This window comes from Bemisia tabaci, chromosome 8 (assembly GCF_918797505.1).
Source record: "Bemisia tabaci chromosome 8, PGI_BMITA_v3".
Taxonomy (NCBI): domain Eukaryota; kingdom Metazoa; phylum Arthropoda; class Insecta; order Hemiptera; family Aleyrodidae; genus Bemisia; species Bemisia tabaci.
Window position 1 is genome coordinate 563,783 of NC_092800.1, and position 16,380 is coordinate 580,162.

General features: G+C 37.2%; 1 protein-coding gene and 1 long non-coding RNA gene across 11 annotated transcripts in view; both read right to left on the minus strand.

Moving 5' to 3' along the window:
- Window positions 1–16,380, minus strand: part of milt (trafficking kinesin-binding protein milt) — a 104,622-nt gene that overhangs the window by 14,659 nt on the left and 73,583 nt on the right. For all 10 annotated transcript variants that reach the window (XM_019054703.2, XM_019054696.2, XM_019054702.2 and 7 more), the window contains 3 exons: window positions 10,460–10,536; window positions 2,350–2,548; window positions 1,238–1,393 (listed from right to left, as the gene is read on the minus strand). In XM_019054703.2, coding sequence (XP_018910248.1) covers window positions 1,238–1,393; window positions 2,350–2,548; window positions 10,460–10,536 — 432 coding nt within the window. The remainder of the gene's footprint in view (window positions 1–1,237; window positions 1,394–2,349; window positions 2,549–10,459; window positions 10,537–16,380) is intronic.
- On the minus strand, window positions 4,124–10,453 carry LOC140225254 (uncharacterized). The gene is made up of 3 exons (XR_011900397.1): window positions 7,771–10,453; window positions 6,702–6,764; window positions 4,124–4,772 (listed from the first exon to the last, which is right to left on the minus strand). It is a non-coding gene; the product is annotated as an uncharacterized lncRNA (long non-coding RNA).

Here is a 16,380-nt window from a genome sequence, read left to right on the forward strand (position 1 = left end):
CCATTGCAAGAAAATCCCTAAGTAACTTTCGAAGGTCGAGGGTTCTGATCGCCGATCGTAATCGTCATTATTGAAAGAAAGAAAAAAAAAAGAAAAAACATCAACATCATCTTCCAACAGAAGTTACTTTCACTGCTTCCACATGAGAAAAATGAAGAAAAAAAAGAAAGAAAGGAAGAGGGAAGAAAATAAAAAAAAGTTTGTTTTATTTAACGTCTCTTAGGCATTCCAACTCTCCTACGTACTTTCGCATGGATTATCATTTGTTTTTCCTCTCTTTTTGTATTATTTGTGTTATTAGCATTATCATGTTTAGTAAAAATGGACTTCTTAAACGTTTTTGAAGACTTAGAGAAAGGATCGATGAGAAAAAGAGGCGACATGGCCGAAGAAGAGTCCGCGTAAGAAGACGGCGTGCGGGTGCGGTGCGGTAATGATGGGCGCAGCCTCGTGAGCGTCGGAGTTGGAGCGATAGAGGAGCCAAGGTATGGGCGGCGGGGCAGCGGAGAGTGACTGGGAGGGAAGGGCACGAGCGGCGCCGCACAATGGTATGGCTCCGGCGGGAGCGCGCGAAACCTCCGTTTACGCACATAAAACGGCGAATATCTCGAAAACCGCACATGGGATCTTGTTTGGCCTATTGGAACTTTTGTTCATGATGACATGCTGCACAACATACTGAAGTTTCAACGCATTTGACCGAGGGCAATTTTCCATAAGAACCGTGCGGGGTCCTTTTTTTCAGTGAAGTGAACAATTTTTAAAAAAACAGAATTCCAAAGTTAATTTTGGAGAAATCAAAAGGTTTTTGCCTCTAAAAAATTTGCCTGACTGCAGCAAGTAGCTAGCAATCAGGGTATCTAAACCCCTGCTTAAAAATTGTGATCATTTACAGGAAAAGGGACCTTCCTCCATGGACACATTATTCTCATTCAGCCATTTTACCTTGAGATTAGGTGTTCTACGGAATAACCACCTATAACAACCTTTTTATTGTCAATTTTATAGTGAAAACTAAAATATTTCCAAAAACTACATGGTGGGTCGTTTAAGGGATACTACCAATTACATAAAAATGCTTATACAGTTTTCCTACTGCAAAAACCCAGCAACGCATCTCAGAGTCAAACCTTTAAATGCGATTTTCTCGAAACTATGTTTTCAGCTATAGGTGGTTATTCCAGCTGACGCCTCAATTGAAGACTTGACTCGCAAAAAGCACCGATTATGAGTGTACCTGATAACTCAGCATATAATTTTGCTTCCTGGGCCTCGATCTCATCAGTTTGCGATGCAAGTTGTGATGTTTCATCCCGCAATATTTTGTTTTCATTTTCCAAGAGGCCGATTCGCCTTTGCATAAACTCCAGACTAACACCACCGGTTGGTGTGCCTGAAAACAAAAAAGGTATGAGACTAGAGAGGATTTGTAGAAAGCAAGAAAAAATGTGTTAAATTGTAGGAGTAATGTAAGGATTCGAATGACTTACAGAGGTTTCATTGACCTGGATTTCTTTTGAACAGTTGTACGTTTGAAAAAAGCAAAAAAAATATGTGATTTGTTGAAGCCAAAAACGTGATTTTAATGGTAACCATTTGAAGAAAAAACTGGAAGCATAGAAAAAATTGAGGAAGACTTCCTCTGTTTTAAAACAACCCACAAACGTGACTTGAGTAGTTTGCCACATTTCACAGCTGCCGAACTGGCAAGAGTGATGAGACTCCTATTTAAAAGTGAAGACACAATTCCTGCTGACCATAACACAAACACTGTAACACCAATCAAGATTTTGTGTTTTTTCTCGTTTTGTTTGCGATGTCTCAAAATCTCCATTCCTCTTTCATTTTTTCAAAGGAAAACTAGTCAACATCATTCTTTTTAGTTTTCTCAGAATTTGCTTCCTTTGCACAACGAGGTTAAATCACGGAAGTTTTGGAGGATTGGCGTTGAGTAGTTCCCCACTTAAAAAATAAAGTAGGACAGGAATCTGAAACGCCGCAAACCAAGAAATGTGGTTCAGGAGTTCTACCACCTATACGATGTTCTGTTCTGAGAGAGCCTGATCACCAAAATACTTCATTGTTTCAGTTTGAGTTTTCAGTAGTATGCCACAATCATTCTGAAATTATGAGAGATGAATACTCTTTGTTTTACCTGAATTATATCTTGTAAGAAAAAGTTGAATAAACCTAGAATAGTATTACAGCGTTTTTGCTTTGAATGGCAGATTTCATCTTCATCCTTTGGTCAGCCATAGCTCTCTAGGTCTAGACTGTCATCATTCCTTAATTTTGCATGCTAAACATGCGCAACAAGTCAAAATACTCCCAATGCCCCCAAATACTCACTTGCTTCTGAACACGAGTCATCATTCGTGAGGACATTGATGAGTTCTGTTTTTCGGTGCAAATCATACGTCAACTGAGTGATTTTTTCATTAGCAGCTTTGATTTCTACTTCTAGAGCGGCAACAGTGCTCTCTAATTTCTGATTATGTGCAAGAAGCTCCTTTCCAATACGAGCTGTTAATTCTATGTCCTTTTCTTTCTGCGAACACAAAGAAAAACAAAAACGATTAAGAACCAAGCGAAATTTTGAGCTGAGCGACGAGGTTGACAAATATGGCTGAAAAAAGATTTGTGCGATTGACACAGAATTAAATAGCAATTTCGGATGTCATAAATTATTGAAGCCTTCAGTTTGTTTCTATTTACGGAAGAAGCGTTTTGAACTCATGCGGAAGAACTATTCATCATTTTTCATAATATATAATATATATAATAATAAAAAATTTGTCCAAATTCGTTTCAATCTTGCAATAAGGACAGTTATATCACACGCATGGATCATCTTAATTTTCTGAGTAGATGAGTTCAATGGAAGGCCTTATCTTGATGTTGGGTCTGAAGGAGTTTGCTTTAGAGAGAGATTTAGTTTCATTTAGTCAAAAATGTTTTTAACATTTTGCTTTCATGAATCATGAATGGTAGCGTAAAATGATCGTATTTTTAAACTGATTGCGGAAACATTGGAAACTTGCTTATTTACAGCAACAAACACTTCACTGCCACATCTCTGGTGACTAAAGTCGTTATACTTCAAAGGAATGACATTGAAGGTAAACAGATGAGACAAATGAGAAGTAACTTATTACAAAGCAATAAATATTTTTAAACGGTTAATAATCGAATGTAAAAAAAACTACCAGTAAGTACATAAGAGAATCATTAGAACTGTGCTTAAGAGCTGGGTGGATAATTTTATAGTAGCAAGAGGAGAGAAATTAATAATGAAAGGGATAATTGAGTATTGGAGGAAAAATGAATGAAACAAATTAGCAGCCAAGTTTGGAAGTAAGCGGAATATTTAAAATTTAAGCAAACAAAAAAAAAAAGGAGAAGAAAGGAACCACGGAAAGCTGGACAAGTATTTTTAAAACTGAGATTTTTCTATCGCCACTTTACACCATAGGAGAGCTGCGTGAATCAAATATAAAAAAAGCGCCTTTCTATTCCTTCCATGATTACAGTTTGTGTATCACATATCATTAAACTAGAAGAAAACTGGATTTGTTTAGGGATATTTTATCACTTTTGGCTGCTTTAAAGTTTGTAACAGAAGATTTTGTTGAATACAATTTTTCAGAGGAGAGGTTGGTGAATTGCAGACTAATTGATACCTGACAATCGAAGTTGATAGAGAGACACGATGTACAACTTCGGAAAGGAAAAGATTCACCATTGTAAATTCAAAAATTTGGGACCGAAAATGTTTGGAAGAAATCGTTTTAAAGATTTGAGAGGGAGAAGTAAAAATATACAATTTTTCCTCTTTTTCTTTCTGTACAGCATGTTTCTTAATCTTAGCCCTGGTCAGTTACTAGAGACGAGTGGCAATGGTTTAAACTGAAGCAAAAACAGAATAAAAACTCACAATTGAAATTCGGAGCAACGTATAATTTAATTTAATTAATTAATTAATTAATTAAAGACAGCAAATCATGTATTCATTTGAGAACATTAGAGAATGATTAATATAGTGTACAAAATTTCCTTTTCATTCTTTTTTTAACCTGTCTGATCACTTGATAGGACTGATGAAATTAATTGAAACCGTAAAACACCATTCTTAGTCAATTTTTATTCAGTCAAAGATCACAATTTAAAAACACAACAAAAAAACCGCTAACTTTCATTGGGAGATTTGATCCAAAAGTCGATCTGAATGCGGAAGTAAGAGTTCCAAATTGAAGAAGATTCTATTGCAAAATTTGATCTTCCAAAAAACGGATTTAATCAATTTCGTTTCAACCTCGAACAAACTATGAGCTCCATTGAATTTTAACGTTGCGTTTCATTTAACTATAGGCAGCTTTGGTAATTTTGAATAAAATTTTTGGGAGGCATCAAAAGTACTGACATCATATTAAATAAAGGTCAATTTTCAGAGGGTTCATACTTTAAAATTACTTATTCTCTTTTTTTGATCATCAGCACAGCCTTTACCATCTCACATTCCTTCTCCTTTAAGTCTATAAAATACTGGAGTCAGCTTTTTTCATTGGCACTTCACTTGAATGACCTAATAAGGTTATTGCGTAGCAGGTCAACCCACTTATTGGATCATGTTCACCAACTCAATTGAAATGAAATTTTTTAAATTTTTTAGAACCTAACGTTAGTCCAGGCGATATGATGGTTGTCTAAATTTGCTTTACATTTGCCGTATGAGTAAGATGAAAACCGATTCAACTGGTCCACTTGCTGATTATCTGCAACAAATCAAAAAAGATGTTTTAGATAATCGAACTGCCTTTAAGAGTGAATATTCCTGATGTCTCTCCTGACCTCATATTGAACGACAAGATTTTAAAAACCGAAAAATTTCCCCCTCCTGATAGACAAAAAAAAGGAAGATGGTATTCTAATTGCTGGCTTTTCCATTTACATTTCTTTTCTGGCTTCCCTGATGACTATTGGTCGAGAAATACGTTTTTATCAGAAAGCTATACTCATAAATTGAGGGGAAAAAACTTAAAGTAGAATACTTTCTATCATGAGAAAAGATTGCATACTAGAGTACCGCCATTGAGTATTGTCAAATGTACCCTACAAAATGTGCCAATAAAAAACTAAATTAGAAAAAAATAAAAAAAATAAAAATAATGATTTAAAAGTGATAAATAAAAAACTTATGGCAGATAGAACTGGGAGCAAAATCCTGTTGCCTTGACTGAATTAATTCATGTTCAAAGTTCGATCGAAACAAAAGATATATTTCCTTGTAGAAATGTTTTGACACAGAAATAAAGGCTATCAACGATAGAACTTCCAAACCACGTGTCTCGTTTGCTGTGTTCAAAAGTCTCTGCTTCTATTTCACTTTTCTAAAGGAGAGCAACTCAACATTATTCCTAGAAATTTTTCCAGGATTTGCCCCAAGCGGCGAAAATAAATCATGGATGTTTTTAAGAATTAACGTTAAGTAGTGCTCCAATCAAAAAATAAAGTATGACAGGAAGTCTACAATGTTGCAAACCGAGATACGTGGTTTGGGAGTTTCGCCGTCGATATCAAGGAGATAGGGGAAAATATCGAAAAGAAGGAAACCTGAGATTTTATGTGACGACTTGAAAAATAACAGCTCAAAATATGTTAACCAAGCAATGATGACAAACTTAAGAGAAGACCAGAAACTAAATAAATTCCGAAATGAAATGAGACGGGAGATTTAAAAAAAATAAGAAATAAAAAAAAAAAAAAAAATTGAGAGGTTGAAGGGTTTAATAGATAGAAAAGAAAGGTAAAAATCCTGATGTCACGAGTCAGAAATTGAAGCAATCAGAGTAAAGAAATACAGATCTTTCGTACTCGTAACAGTTCCACGTACTTTGAATCCAAGCTCACTGACTTACTTAACTAACGCAGGTGACTAAAAAGAAACATGCTGTTTCAAACAGAAACTGAAAAAAATGATCCTTTCTCCCCCTCACTTACTGCGGTCAAAAAGTTCTCAACTAGATATATGAAACAATTCAAAATATCTCAGGAAAGTTCCAGCAAAAACACCAGCTCGAAATTTTTAAAAAACTTCCAATGTTTACTCATTCTGACGCTTTCCAATCGTTCGCAAAATGGAAAAACAAAACTAAGAGCCACTTGGAAAAAATGAGTACAGCCCTCGGATAAGCCAAAATATTTCCAAGAGCAGATTCGGAAAAAGAATTTAAGTTGATTAAAATGAATAGTCTGGGAGCAAGCTCGAATTATCAATAGTGAAAACTACTAATAATTACAAAAAACTTTGATGAGGGAGGAATGTGAAACTGAAAAAGAGTAAAAATCGAGAAGAAAAGGAACTGACGGTGAGAAGAATTGAGACAAGAGCCTTACAAACATAAATGTGAAAGGACTAAAAACAAGAAAAGTTTTGATTGAAATTAATAAAAGGCTGATACAATAAAAATAGAAAAAAAAAAGACTTAAAAATGAAGAGAAACAACGCAAAATGTAGGAGAGAGATGGTGACAACTGAAGCAGTACCTAGTTTCATAAGTTATAGTCTTTTCCGAATCATAGCGCCCTGCCTAGATTCTCTATCATTGAGAGAAATATTCAATTCTTCGAAACATGTTTAATTTTCTTTCAGAATGAAATGTTGAGTAAAAGTAAAGGGAAGAAGAAATAAGAACATAATTTACCTTTAATCAGTGATTGAATGCTTTTTAAATCTGTACTGTATTTGTTAAACCACAACTGCAAACCTGAAAAATTAGAGGATATTAGATTGTTTTTATTGTCAGTTGCGAATGAAAGTATAACGTAAAGATAAACAAAGACTCCGAAGGGAAAATATTTTAAAGATTTTTTAAGGAAAAGAGGGAGCTTAACAGATTGAAAAATACTGTAATCGTGCTGGTTCTCTTGTGATAAATGAGATCCAATTTAAGGGTTCCTGAAATCAAATCAATTCCTCAGAAATTCACCCGGTATTTAATTTTAGGGTTTCATTTTTAGCATTGATGCTATTTTATTCTGATTTTGGATTTTAAAATTTTCGCACTATCAATGAATTGCACAAGTTTTTTTAAAACCCTCTTCATCCTTTTTTCTTCTAAGGAGATTTTCAACATTTAAGGAGAAAAAAAACACCTTAAACCCTTACATACACCACACTATCACATTTTCTGTTGAGAATTACATAAGAGATCAAAGTTCTTTCTAAGCAGAGCTTTGAAAGTTGGTAGATAAAAAAGGAACATTTTCAGTGCGAGTTCATAAGGAAAAAAAGATACTTTTTTTTAAAAAAATACTCTTGACATTTTTGTAATGAACTTGAAATGCGTTGCATAAATGCAACCAATATACGAGATGAATAAATTTCAAAAACAGAAGATTGAATTGAATCGACGTATGCGAAAACGTCCGTTGTTCAATGCAGGGTTTCATAATTGCAGTGGGTTTCTTTTTTCCAACGACACTGATGAATAGGATCAATCTCTTTTGTAAACATTTAATTACACTCAGGAGATTATTTATTTATTAAATTGTTCTACATTCCTAACGTCTTAAACCATCTTGTGTCGTTAGGTTACAACGAAATTGTCCACTCCAATTCTGAAACACTGTCTTGGACATTGGACGTTTTCGCATACGTCGATTCAATTATGATAATTATCGAGTTACGATTTGGTGAAAGTTAGTTGCTGAGGCACTGAAAATAGAACTTAAGTGGTAGCTAATTCTCAAAGTAAATACAGATATACTGACCTGTTAGTAGTTAGGAGACGAGAACACACTGAGAAAAGTCACAAACTGAGAATAGGATATGCTTTATAGATGCACTTGAACGATGAGAGAGAAAAACACAACGATCATAAAATGAGAGTCAATGAAGAACTCATCATCTATGTAAAAAGAGCACATCTTTGGAATGATTTCTTGTTTTTTCCGTTGAACACAATACCGAGTTTACATAAGAGCAGGAGGAATGGTATTCTTGCGTGCCCAGATGCAACTTTATTGAAAATTCGTATGATTAGTCAAAAAGAATTGCAAAAGCGCTTGGAATGAGAGTTCATGTTAAGAAGCTTTTAATGATTACCCCTGAGTTAAGCTTGTAACCTTAACAATTCGACTCGTGTCTAACATTCTACAGACATTGTACAAATTACTGCGGTTTGGGGTAGAAACTGCCCGATGCCAGGTTTTATGTTTGATGTTTGATGTAATTTACGGCAAAGTACCATTTTGTTCCCACTCAGGAAATTCATCACTAGCCCCACGTCACTAAATTTTTGCTGACATTTTATTCATTTTTTGGAGAAAACTGTTACATGGTTTCGTTTAAAATTTTGCAAAATTTTCTTTAGACGACCAGTAAAATTTTGCAAAATTTTCAGATGAATTCGCTCGACAATTTTTAGGGGAGGGCAAAAAACCCCCAACGACAAGTAATATTTGGCAAACATTGTAGGACACTTGTGATACTCCTCATAATGGGGGATGACTTTTCCTACATTGGATTTGTCGTTCAGTGATGTCCACATACATATGTACCTGATTTAGCACATGATGATGATAGCACATATCGACGGTGAAACTACCAAACCACGTATCTCGTTTGCGGTGTTTAAAAATCTACGCTCGCATTTTATTTTTTTGAAGTCGACCAAATCAATAGCATTCCTTGAAATTTTCACAAAATTTTCTCCGCACAAAGAGGAAAAATCACAGAAATTTTCAAGACTAGACGTTAAGTAGTTTTTCATTTAAAAAATAAAGTAAGACAGGAAGTCTGCGACGTCGCAAACCGAGATACGTGGTTTGGTAGTTTCACCGTCGATATGTTGTTGTTATAATGAGCCGGAAATTATAGTACCTAATTGTGAAATGTTGTCCGATTAATGTGGACAAGAAACGTAGGTGATGTAAGCCACCCACTTTTGCGCTTCGATAGTATGTAATAAAGAAAGAAGCACATGAAAGCTACTCAGTCGCGCTAGGAAAGGATGCCGCACAATGGATCGAGTCGATAGGAGAGGTCGGACAAAATTTGGAAACTCTAAACGCTTATAACTCCGTTTATGTGAAACTTTGAAGCTCTAAAAGTGGTTCCATTGGTTTTCCCGTGAAATTTTCTGCTAGGAACACCCCTTTGAGTTTAGAATATGACTAACTCATCAAAATTTGCAGTTTTAGTCAAAAGTTTCAAGTCCGACCCCTCTGATTGACTCGAGTATGAGCTTCTGGAAGATACCAAATTTCCTATGATAATATTTGTTCCATATTTTTCGGAGAATTTTGTTCGCAATTTGATTTCAAGAAACTGACATTTCCGCAGAAATATATTGAAGACTTGCTTCAAATATATATAAATATTGGAGGAAATTTGGCATCAATGTTCATACAACGATCATCCTCAGCGCGGTGCGGATGGAATATTGAAATTGGTAGACAAAGAAGATAAAGGGAAAATGGAGCGATTCTACTTTGCCCTGCTAAGGAAGAACGCCGTATGAACATTTCAGAGTTGCCAAATTTCCCTTAATAAAACATGTATTTTTGACGACAGTCATGCACACTTTTCTTTGAAATTTTCAGATGTATTAGATTAAATTACGTACAAAATTGTCTGAAAATTTTGGAAAAAATATTCACGATTTTCCCTGTAAATTCGGTTTTTATCGAGAGAAATTTGGCAACGTCTAAAGACTCATACGGCGTTCTTCCTTAGCATGACAGTACTGGTGGAAGGAGGTATCGTTGCAATGGAAAGAGGAGGTAACACACGAGAGACTTCAGTCTAAGACCACCGCCCGTTTTAAGCAATAGGATCACTCCATGTTCCCTTTGCTTTCTTTATCTATAGATTTGTCTATCAATTTTAATAATCAGCCCGCAGTACTATGCTGCAGTGCTAAGGAAGAACGCCGTATGAACATTCAAGAGTTGCCAAATTTCCTTTGATAAAACGTGTATTTTTGACGCAATTTAAGCATAATTTTTCCATGAACTTTCCAGATATTTCAGATTAAATTGCGCACTAAATAGTCTGAAAATTTTGGGGGAAAATATTTGCAATTTTCCCAGTAAATTCGGGTTTTATCGAAGGAAATTTTGCAACGCCTGAAGATTCATACGGCGTTTTTCCTTAGCATGGCAGTATGCGACGAGAAAATCCAGACGACTGACATCAACCCCATGGAAAAACTACCCTTGACGCGGACGAGTTGACCTTGGATGGGTTTCCGACATGACATCACAACCGGGAGGGATTATCTTCCTCGGCAAATGCTCCTAAGAAAGCGTTAGATTTCAAAGAGCGCCTCCGTCAATGCGGGATATTACGCAAGCTGCACCGACAGGTTAAAATGATGTAAGAAGGGATGAAACGAAGCGGGCTCTTGAACGAGAGGGATTACATGGATTACGAGGGAGTTAAAAGTTGAACACTCACTTCTTCCAGAAGCCTTGTGACTGCCTCGACGTCATTATAAGTTTTGGTCATTTGGCTTACGCGATCGCTGCATAGGACTGAAACAAAAGAAAACAGAAACCTCGGTTAACGCTAGGCCAGAGAGAGACAGATAATAAAAGGAACAGAAAAACGGGCAATCTTGGTCTCCGAAATAAAAAACAATTTCCGAAAAAGCGGCATCATTTTTTCATTTTATTTCTTTTTGTTTTTGTAAACTAACAATTGAACAAATTTACACATACCTACATTTCTAGACTGCTTTCGTCTTTACAAATTTGTTTTTAACATGAAATAATCAAATATAACTAATGGTTCCACTAAGATTTTAAGACGTTGAAGATTTTACTTATTTTGTTGGCTGACATCAATTTTTAGTGTATTTTCCGACGAAAATACACTAGTCCCAGGGCGTGAGAGGACTCCAATGGCGAGGCGTGAATGATCGATTATCGAAATTCCCCATTTAAAGCTGTGGTTAAGAATCGATTATTAGGGTATTCGTTGCGAGCACCCTTTGAATCGATCCTTTTCCATAGGTTTAAACGGCAGATCAATCGTTATATTGCAAAGCACGCTACGCCACTAGTGAACTCCCCATGGGGACTGTGTACAAAAAAATCCACTTTACTTAAAATGAATTTGTAAATAAACATCAAAGATTCAAGTCACTTTGGCAAAATATTACAAGTAGTGCGCTGCGCTACACAGGGTTTTCTTATCAATGTCCTCCAACTCTCATGGGAAAAACTAGATTCTTCCCAGAAAATGTTGAGGTTCTCAAAAAAAACCAATAGATTTTTTCATCTCCGGTTTAATCCTTCAAACACGCAAATAGTTCACGCAAATAGTTCACGCAAAGCCATCAAATTGAAATCGTTTTTGGCGTATACCATTGTCCATTTTGTATAAAAGAAATTGCAATATTAACATTGAGAGGAAAAAAAGTATGAAGATCCAATCTTGAAATGAAAACAGAAGAAATCCCTGATTTGTGACACGCCTTCTCACACAAATTTCCTCATTTCCCCAGTTCAGAGTTTCCACAAAATTTGAAAAATGAAATTCCTTGACATTTCTCTGCTTTTCCTGACACATTTTGGTGAGATTCCCTGACAATCGAAGATGTGACGGATGGTTAAGAAGGCATAATTGAAAATAGTTTTCAGGCAAAATTTGTTGTTCGAAACCTCAAACCCATTCTACGAAAGCAAATGCAGGTGATTTAACAAATTTTCCCTGACATTTTTGTACGAGATTTTCCCTGACATTTTCGTTCCTGATTTTCCCTCACATTTCCCGGTTTTCCCTGACTGTGGCAACCCTGCCAGTTACGTCCAGTTTCGTCCCTTGAAAAATCCTGATTCCCACATTTTCGCGAAGCTCCGCTTATGATGATTCAGGAACATCATTTTCGTGATGAAAATGTATACGAGAGGAGCAAGAAATTTCCCACGAAGTGTGGCAACACCGCTGACGCACTTCCGATCGACCTGGGCGCCGCGACGCCCCGCGCCGGGAGAAAATTCACCACCGACGCCGACGCGAGTGCCAAATAAGTGCCAACTTGTGGAACTCTTCATCGTGTCCGGGACTTGAGCCACGAGTAAAGTTCTGGCCAGGTGAATTCCTACCCCCGTTGATGTTGATGGTTCCAGGGGGAAAAACCAAAACCTGAAGATCTCACTCCAAAATCATCCATTAGTTTCACGCTTGGAAAGATTCACTAATGCTCGAGAACCGCTGCAGGTTCCAGGCAGCAGGAATGCACAAAAATACCTTCACGCAAAATTTTCACAAGTCTAAAAAAACTTCCAAATTTTCTTCATTAGTGAGAATTTGGCTCCAAAAGATAAGATGGATGAAAAACGACATTCTAAAGCGAGCTACGACTTCGTGGGAGGGTACAGAACAAGCGCTGACCGAAAAATAGACGTTAATACAGCAAACTGCGATTTTGTGAAAAAAAACTTTCATTCTACAAAAAAACTAGAGTTCATTAGTTTCAAGAGATTTCTACAAATATGAAAAAACTTAGCTACGTAATTTGGGAGAGTTCTTACTTTTTCCGAAACTTAAAGAAATTTCTGAAACTTGTCCATCCGCGTCTCCGTGCAAGATACCCCGACCGGAGAGCCAATACCGATTATCATTAATATAAACTTCGAAGGATTCTGCCTTTTTCTATTTCACTCGAGGGGAAGTGTCCCCTCCCGGACTCTCTTCCCCACCCGGTGACTGACGCTGCGCTGTGCTGAACGGTTCAGCCTGAACCTTTCCCCTACGTCTGACCGTTCCCCACTCCTCTGTCAATCGAACCATATGCCACCGCTTACGTATTGTCGCTCGCCCACCCAGGTACCTACCGGCCAGCAGCGGTCAGTTGATGATAAATCTCGCTCATGCTCCTACGCAGCTACGCATTGATTACCTACGCCAGCGAATTACTTTCCAAATAATTAGAATTTCTTCGATAATAGTTTTCTTTATTTATTCGACGGTATTTTTTCTCTGTTCTACTGTGATTTCCTTGGTTCTCTACTGTGTTTGACTGTGTTGAAATTTATATTAATACTCACACGGAGAAAAAACTTCGTGCATGGGACCCGACGTTGAGATCATATGAATCTCTTAAAACTTGAGGTCCAGCTGCCGAAATTCGGGTCAGAAATCTGAAACACTTCGGTATGCACCGAGTACTTCAGATGTGTGACCTGAAACCTTCGGTATATACCGAACTACTTCAGTTGTCTGACCCGAACTTCGGCAGATGATGGACCTTAACTTTTCGGATGCGTGATCCGAAAACTTCAGAGATCCATATGATCTCACAATCAGCTTCGGGTTCCATGCACAAAATTTTTTTCTCCGTGTTTCCTTATAGGGGACGCAACTAAAATTTCAGTAAATTTTTTCAGAAAAGTAAAAAAAAAAAGTGGCTAACAATGGTTCCTCACCTTCTCGTGGTGTTGGCTGTTTTTACTAAGTGGGAACCGTCCATAAGATATAGTCTATTTCTTGCCCTGCCATTATTATTCTACAAGTTAATTGTGGAATGAGAACTTCATAATGTTTTCTATGAAATCTTCAAAATATAGTGATAAAAAATTTGCAACTACTACAAAATCGGCTCGCGAAGCGAGCCGAATGTCACTCGCGCAGCGAGTGACTGGGGGTCCAGGGGGCGAAGCCCCCGGCTAGGCGTGACGGGCGCGCGAAGCGCGCCCAGAACGGCTAGTAAATTCCTAAGACTGAAAACTCCGGTTACCTGCACCAAAAAAATTGTTGTTCCATATGAACCGAGGCTTTTGTCTCCATGGAATGACCGAACATCGTACGATTAAATCCAAGGTAAGTATCAATTTTAAGACTCGTCAAGTTTCGTCACTCCTTCTGACCATTAACCAGAAACTGAATGGCCTCATGAACCTGGAGCAACAACTCTGCAGTGCTAAAGAAAAACGCCGTATGAGCCTTCAGGCGTTGCCAAATTTCCTTTAATAAATCACTGATTTTCGGGAAAATTTGTGAACGTTTTCCCTTCAATTTATCAGATAATCTTGTTCGCAATTTCATCCAAATTTCCTGAAAATTCCAAGGAAAAATATCCATAGCTTTCTTCATAAATAAACATTTTATCGAAGGAAACTTGGCAACTCTTGAATGTTCATACGGCGTTTTTCCTCAGCACGGCAGAACTGATCTACATATCGACGGTGAAACTACCAAACCACGTATCTCGGTTTGCGACGTCGCAGACTTCCTGTGATACTTTATTTTTTAAATGAAAAACTACTTAACGTTTAGTCTTGAAAATTTCTGTGATTTTTCCTTTTTGTGCGGAGAAAATTCCGTGAAAATTTCAAGGAATAATATTGATTTGGTCTACTTCAAAAAAATAAAATGTGAGCGTAGATTTTTAAACACCGCAAACGAGATACGTGGTTTGGTAGTTTCACCGTCGATATGTTACGCTGGCGGCATACGTAAATCGGTCAGATAGACTCTTTTTTTCACTCTTTCTTCTCAGAATCCCTCATCGATCAGTGATGCGTTATGTCGCCGAGAATTCCTCATGTTTTTACGGCGTGACGTTTCCTCCTTGACCATTTTCCGCGGTTCACCGGTCGGCATTCCGTTCATGACAAGAATTCAGGGAGAATAGGAAAAGTTTACGGAAAACGGAAGAATGGACCACTAGACAAGGTACGAATTTAAGTATTCTAGTACATGTTTCTTAACCAGAATTTCACGTAGAACACGATTCGCACAACAAAAACTACCAAAATCAACTCCTTACGAAGATATTTAATGATTTCTGAAACGTGAATTCAAACTACCCGCTCATTAAAACTCAATGCTCTACGTAATTCACATCGCGCGCTAAACATTATCATGACAGTCTCTGCGATATAAAAATCTGGCGACCTCAATCTTGACGCTTTGGCTCAGCTGTAGCAAATTGCTTATAGTTTGAACACTACATGGTGGGAAATGAACATTGCTCGATTGAGAAGCTTGTTGAAACCGTTGTAGTGCGCGATTTGACTCACGTAGAGCTTTGAGTTTCTTGTGAGCGGGCAGTTCAAATTCCTCGTAACCAATGTGAAATAAAAACGTTATTATCTTCGTTAGGAGTTAGTCCCAGTAATTTTTGTTGTGCAAATCGTGTTCTACGTAAAATTTTGGTTAAGAAACATGTATCAGATTGCTTAAAATCGTACCTTGTCTAGTGGTCCATTGTTTCGTTCGATAAATCATCATTCCGAAGATCACGTCTGAAATAACTCTAAGGGTTTGCAGGTACTTCTCGGTTGAGTTTTTCAGTCTTTCATCTGAGCAATGTTTTCAGGTTTCCTTCCAGGCTATACCGCGAAGGAAACAAAACTTTTTTTTTTTCCTTTTAAAAAAATTGCGATCTGAAGACCTGCATGAGCTGAACGGTAAGGAGATTTAAGGTAACATGGACGTATTTATGCTAAAAGGAACTAAGTCTCACGCAAAACCTATGAACACAGTTCCTTTTAGCAGAAATACGTTCACATGTCGATTCGCGACATTGCAATTAACCTGAGGTTGAGCTTCATCTTCCCTTGAACAAGCATTTTCGAACGAGAAATAGTGATGGCTATTTTTTTCTTCTTTTTAGAAAAAATAGGAAATGAGCAATAATTTTTTGTGTATCCTGGATAGCCTTCTTGTCTGTGTCTGGTTTAATTTAATCTTCCATGTTCCGATCTAGGAAGCGGAAAAATTTCATAAAAACCTGTACCTCATTTCGAGGAAAACATTGCGAACATCGCAAAATCATGAATCTCCCAAAAGAAGAAAGGGATAAATTAATCAAAAGATAAAAACCCAACAACAATAATAATAAACGAATCTGAAAAATACTGATCATAACAAATGGCAGCAGTAGCAACCGATTAAATATTCAGACATTTCCTCGATTGATCTGAGCGCAGCGATGTGTTGAACACTGTGCGGTGACCCAGTGTTTGCGTATTCCTCCGGTAGATGTCTCTGCCGGTCGTTTCAACGGAAAAAATTACAAACCCTTGTATACGTCATACCGAGGCATTAATTACCGCGTTTTTTTCTCTCTCGATGGTTCGGTCATACTTTCCGGAAACGATGATAAACAGTGGGGAGATAAATTTATTTTCCCCTGGAAATAACTACACATTCCAGACGCAATCCCGTTTTTGATAGACTGGTGAAAACACCATTAACGCCCATAGGACTCTGCTTGCACCTATGATTCTTCTGAGTTCTATAGGGAAATGATGATTGACACGATCGGAAAACCAATTGGCGAAGCCTGCAGTCACTAGTTACGACTTAAGCAGGTAATACCCATCTGATCCCATCTCAGAAAGAATCATACAGCGTGAAACAGCATA